The sequence below is a fragment of the Glycine soja genome, chromosome 14 (genome assembly GCF_004193775.1).
Source record: "Glycine soja cultivar W05 chromosome 14, ASM419377v2, whole genome shotgun sequence".
Lineage (NCBI taxonomy): Eukaryota > Viridiplantae > Streptophyta > Magnoliopsida > Fabales > Fabaceae > Glycine > Glycine soja.
In genome coordinates, this window is record NC_041015.1 from 14,178,909 (window position 1) to 14,183,367 (window position 4,459).

The 4,459-nt window shown below is 32.2% G+C and overlaps 1 protein-coding gene across 5 annotated transcripts; it reads right to left on the minus strand.

Moving 5' to 3' along the window:
* Nucleotides 1–211: 211 nt before the first annotated feature.
* On the minus strand, nucleotides 212–4,248 carry LOC114384557 (adenine phosphoribosyltransferase 5-like). Of its 5 annotated transcripts, none has more exons than XM_028344255.1 (7): nucleotides 4,019–4,246; nucleotides 3,783–3,893; nucleotides 2,816–2,908; nucleotides 1,963–2,079; nucleotides 1,257–1,315; nucleotides 1,136–1,172; nucleotides 212–493 (listed from the first exon to the last, which is right to left on the minus strand). In XM_028344255.1, exons 1-7 carry the CDS (start codon nucleotides 4,116–4,118, stop codon nucleotides 477–479), a joined length of 534 nt encoding a protein of 177 aa, XP_028200056.1. In that variant the 5' UTR covers nucleotides 4,119–4,246; the 3' UTR covers nucleotides 212–476. The 5 variants fall into 5 exon arrangements, with proteins under 5 accessions (XP_028200056.1, XP_028200055.1, XP_028200053.1 ...); XM_028344253.1 differs by having other exon boundaries at nucleotides 372–493; nucleotides 1,930–2,079; nucleotides 4,019–4,244; XM_028344254.1 differs by lacking the exon at nucleotides 1,136–1,172 and having other exon boundaries at nucleotides 4,019–4,245.
* Between the last annotated feature and the right edge of the window lie 211 nt (nucleotides 4,249–4,459).

Genomic DNA, 4,459 nt, shown 5'->3' on the forward strand with positions numbered 1-4,459 from the left:
GAAAAAATTGAGAAAAAATTATATTTATCATATAAATCTCGTACTATTTAAATTTTACTTTAATTCAGATATTTTTTTTATTCTTATTTTTTTATTTTCATAATCTCAACTAAACACAAACACAACATATAAAAGATGTTCATATTTAATGTGTTTTACTATGTTGAACATAATTCTCTTAGGGAGACTGTAATGGGAAACACCCCAAAAAGAAGTATAATCTTATATATATATATATACTCACACGACATATTAAAATGTCTCTAAATTAGCAAAATGGTGCCTCCATTGGGTAAGGATGTTTGAAATCTTGAGTGTTCTCATTGTGAGACTCCAAACAAAATACAATTGTAGAGTTCTCCAAAGGGTCATTTATATGCAACCATTTCTTCATGTGTAGTGTACAATTTGAATTTCAACCTCAAAAACCATTTTCTACTTGACGTGGCTCCACAAGGATATAAAGTGGCTTTCCATTAAGTTTGCTGCGTACCTGAAAGAAGGCTATGATTTATTTCATTTCCATGATTTGAAAAAAGAAAATCGAAAATAATGTTACTTAACATTGTGCGATATCATCCAAAAGTTATTACAACATGGAACAATGCAAACTTGCTCCTGCAAAATCCTTGTAGGGAATCCTAACAGAACCTATATATGATGGTAGCTTCACAATTTGGAAACAGAAATTTGCATATAGCAACTATGGCACATTGGTATGGATATTTATTATATAGTTTCAAGCCATACAACAAAATTAGCTTGAGCTAGAGAGGGAGTATATCATATAGTAGTTTTATCAAATATAAATGACAAGGACTCTTCATTCACTCGCTTAAAATGATAGGTAAAAGAGCAAAGTATAATCGTAAATTGATAACATAGCACCAACAGTTTGGGCCTACCTAGTGTGAGCTCTATGAAGAGATAATTCTTCGGGAGAAAAAATATATTGGACTTGCAAAATTAGAAAAAAAAAATTAACTAACAAGGATATAAATTGGCCTTTCATGAATCATGATCATACAACTCAATCTAGTAGGAATGGCAAACAATATTATCAGTTTATTTTAACTAATTAAATATACCAAAAAAAAATTACAAACTAAAATAAGAAAGAAAGTGTGATTTTCACCTTTATCTGTTTTATTATTTTTGGTGAAGAACTTGGACTGCCAATAACATGATGGAAATCTCTAAGATTAGCTAGCAAAATATAACTTACAAAAGCAATAATTAATTTAATTAGCCATTACCTTGAGATCAGAGAGACCAATCACACAAGCACACTCCACTACTTCAGCATCAGCACGTTCTACAAAATAAGTTGAAAAGAGCCTTAAAGCATTTTAGGGACAACATACACGCAAATAGAAAAGGCTCCTTTACTGAGTTCAGCTGTTTTTGTTATAAAAAAAAAGCTGTTTGAAATCTTTAGCTTGTTTGGGAATCTTAGCTTAAATTTAGAAAGAAAAAAAAAAAGCTTTTTGTCTGAAAAAATAAGCTAATTTTATGAATCTGAAAATTTGTAGTTTATTACTATTTTTCAACAGTTTTTTTCCTCCTTCAGCTGTTTACATGCTCTTTTACCACATAAAAGTTGATTTTCTTGTTGCATCCAAATGAAATTAATTAGCTTCAAAACACTTTTCAGCACACTTATTCAAACAAAAAATTAATCTAATTATAATCAGTTATAACAATAATTGATTATAATTTTCGTAGTTATCCCAAACACAAAGTGAGCAAGCATGTATCAACCCATTAATTTAAAGTGCATCATAATCTTAATTCATAAGAAATTAAGGCTGAATACATCTTTATTTGCTCACCGCAGAAACAAATTCACTTTAGAAGAGAATTTTTCTGGAAAAAGGAATATAGAACAAAACAGTTATCTCAACAATAAAGCATGCATTTGCAGATCACCTAGAAGTATAATTGCTGCTGACAGAGTTCCACCTGTAGCCACCAAATCATCGATAATTATGACCCGTTCATTGTGTTGGACAGCGCCAACATGCATCTCCAAGCAATCAGTTCCATATTCTAGAACATATTTTTCTGAAATTACTTCACCTAAACATGAAGCAAGTCAGAGTTTAGGCATGAATGTGAGGACCAAATTAATGCACAGGAACAAGTAGTTTAAATTGATAGACACTGCTAAAAGGGCCTCAGCTCTTTTTGATGCATTTGTGTGAATAGCTATTGGACCCAAGAGTAACTTTCTACTTACATGATCAAATATTTACCAAAAAAATTTTTTGATAAGTAAACTATTTCAAAGTAAGTAACTTCATTTTATATCCTGTTGTCATAAGTAGAATGCAAGCATGGCTAAGCAAGATTAGAATTTAGAAAATTTTGATTAACAAACAGTAGATATGTTGATAAGATTGCTCAATGAAGATCAAGAACACCATTAAAAAGTCAAGTTAAGCAACAGTGCAGCCACAAACATCTATTCCAATTAAAAGGATAATTAAATACATATATGGCACTAGGGAACTTAATTAGGTACTTCCTCTCTGAACAAAAAATGTAAACTTTGGAGTCAATTGAGTTTGGACGAACTAGTAACCCACAAACACTAACAGTAAAACAGCACCTAAATAAATAATGAACAACCAAAGTATATGACTATGACAAGGCCTTTCCACTCAGAATAGACCTTTCCATTCAACTGAAAATGATCTTCATTCAGCTTCTTTTCTTTTGGCCAAAGTTTGGTATATTCTAGTTTTAACTTAAAACAGATTAAGATTAATAGTAGTGTAGATCTCAATTAATATTCAACACAACACAGATATACCTGGTAGCTTTCCAGGTTTGCATAAAGGAACAAACTTGGCACCAATGCCTAACGCAATTGAGGAACCAAAAATGAATCCCCTGGCTTCAACTCCTTCATATAAACCAACCCAATTGTATAAGCATGTAAACCAATAAAAGCCAATAAAAACTAGCTCCTAAGTGAGGAGGTCATCACTATTAAGATATTGAACAGCTTCACAGGGATGCAAATGCAAGTGCAAATTGATTTGCCAAAACACAATCTTAACATAATTTAGTAGTGCCATCTGAGTGGTTAACTTTAGTGTCCCATCATGAAAGGTATACAGGTCATAGATTCAATGGATGCATCTTTTGCTTAAAAAGTTAAAATGACTTATCATGCAAGGTTTTAAATGTGTTCATCGCAATTCTTGACATTATGGAAAATTATAGACAAATACGTTGATGTAGTCACAATTGCAGCCATGTCATTAAGACCCCAAAAACCATGACGTTAAAGCCAAAATTGCTGTCGCAGACCGTTTTTTAAAACTTTGCTACCTTATCTGAGTTTTTGTAACTGTTACCAAAGGGTACCTTTCAAGTTTTACCAGAAGAAAGTTACTCTCAGTTTTTACCCAACATAAGGTTTAAAGGAAGAAAGGGGAAAAAAAAACTCATTCCCCTTACATGTTTCAACATACATGCAGTTACATGTGAGAACGGAGACAAAAAAGAATTGATATATCAATTATGTTAAAAAAAGGCCAAAGACAAACCCTTTAGAAATTAAAATAGAAGAACATGGCTGATGCAGAACATAAATTACCCAAAAAAATTACTTCATCTTTCTCGTAAAAAAGTTCATAACACAGTAGTACTAACATCTACTCATGTTTCAATAAAAGAAAAAATTGTTAAGAGAATTAAAGATGAAAATATGGTTCTAACTTCTAAAAGGGTCGTACATGCAGAGAAAGTTGAAGAAAAGTAGAGTAGATTACCGGCAACAACAGAAATATCCATGTCTCTGTAACGATCAACAAAAATGTCAACCACGTCTTTAAACGCGCTGTGATCCAACAGCAATGTTGTTATGTCTTGAAACATTATTCCTGTTGTTCATTTAATTTAATAACAACAATATAATTTAAGAAATAACTAATAAGAAAGCATCATCACCATTATTATTATTATTAGTAGTAGTAGTAGTATAGTATTGTCATGATGAAATTAAAACCTTGTTTGGGGAAGTGAGGCACCACTCTGATGGCTTGGGAGATTGCTTGAAGCCTTGGGTCTTCCCCCTTCTTCTTCGCACCATTTTCTAGGACAAACATGTTCTGTGTGTGAGAAAAGTGTTACCAGAACAATTTTTTATGCAAGTAATTGCAAGAAACTACTATTATTATGTGTTTTGTCGTGTTAATATTAAGGACTTTGAGGTTGATGTGTGGGGCTACAAACTTTGTTTGAGGTTGAGCCAACAACACCTAGAACACATTTAAAAGACAACTAATCAAGGTTGTGGGAGTGGTACGAGGACGCGAATTTTGAGCATGTGTATCATACGATGCTTTTGTCGTTTTCGTTCACTTTTGTAAACTGAAAATGCCTTCACTAAATTAAAGCAAAGTCAAAACCATTAATAAAAAAGATGGTTGGTGGGTGCCAAAAGGAT

What these genes read in the sequence shown, in the direction of transcription:
- LOC114384557 (XM_028344252.1), bottom strand. Translation starts at nt 4,118, where the DNA reads ATGTTTGTCCTAGAAAATGGTGCGAAGAAGAAGGGGGAAGACCCAAGG. An exon ending in GCCTCACTTCCCCAAACAAG is followed by an intron (nt 3,894 to 4,018) that starts GTTTTAATTTCA and finishes AATGAACAACAG; the next exon opens with GAATAATGTTTCAAGACATA. An exon ending in GGATATTTCTGTTGTTGCCG is followed by an intron (nt 2,909 to 3,782) that starts GTAATCTACTCT and finishes GTTTATATGAAG; the next exon opens with GAGTTGAAGCCAGGGGATTC.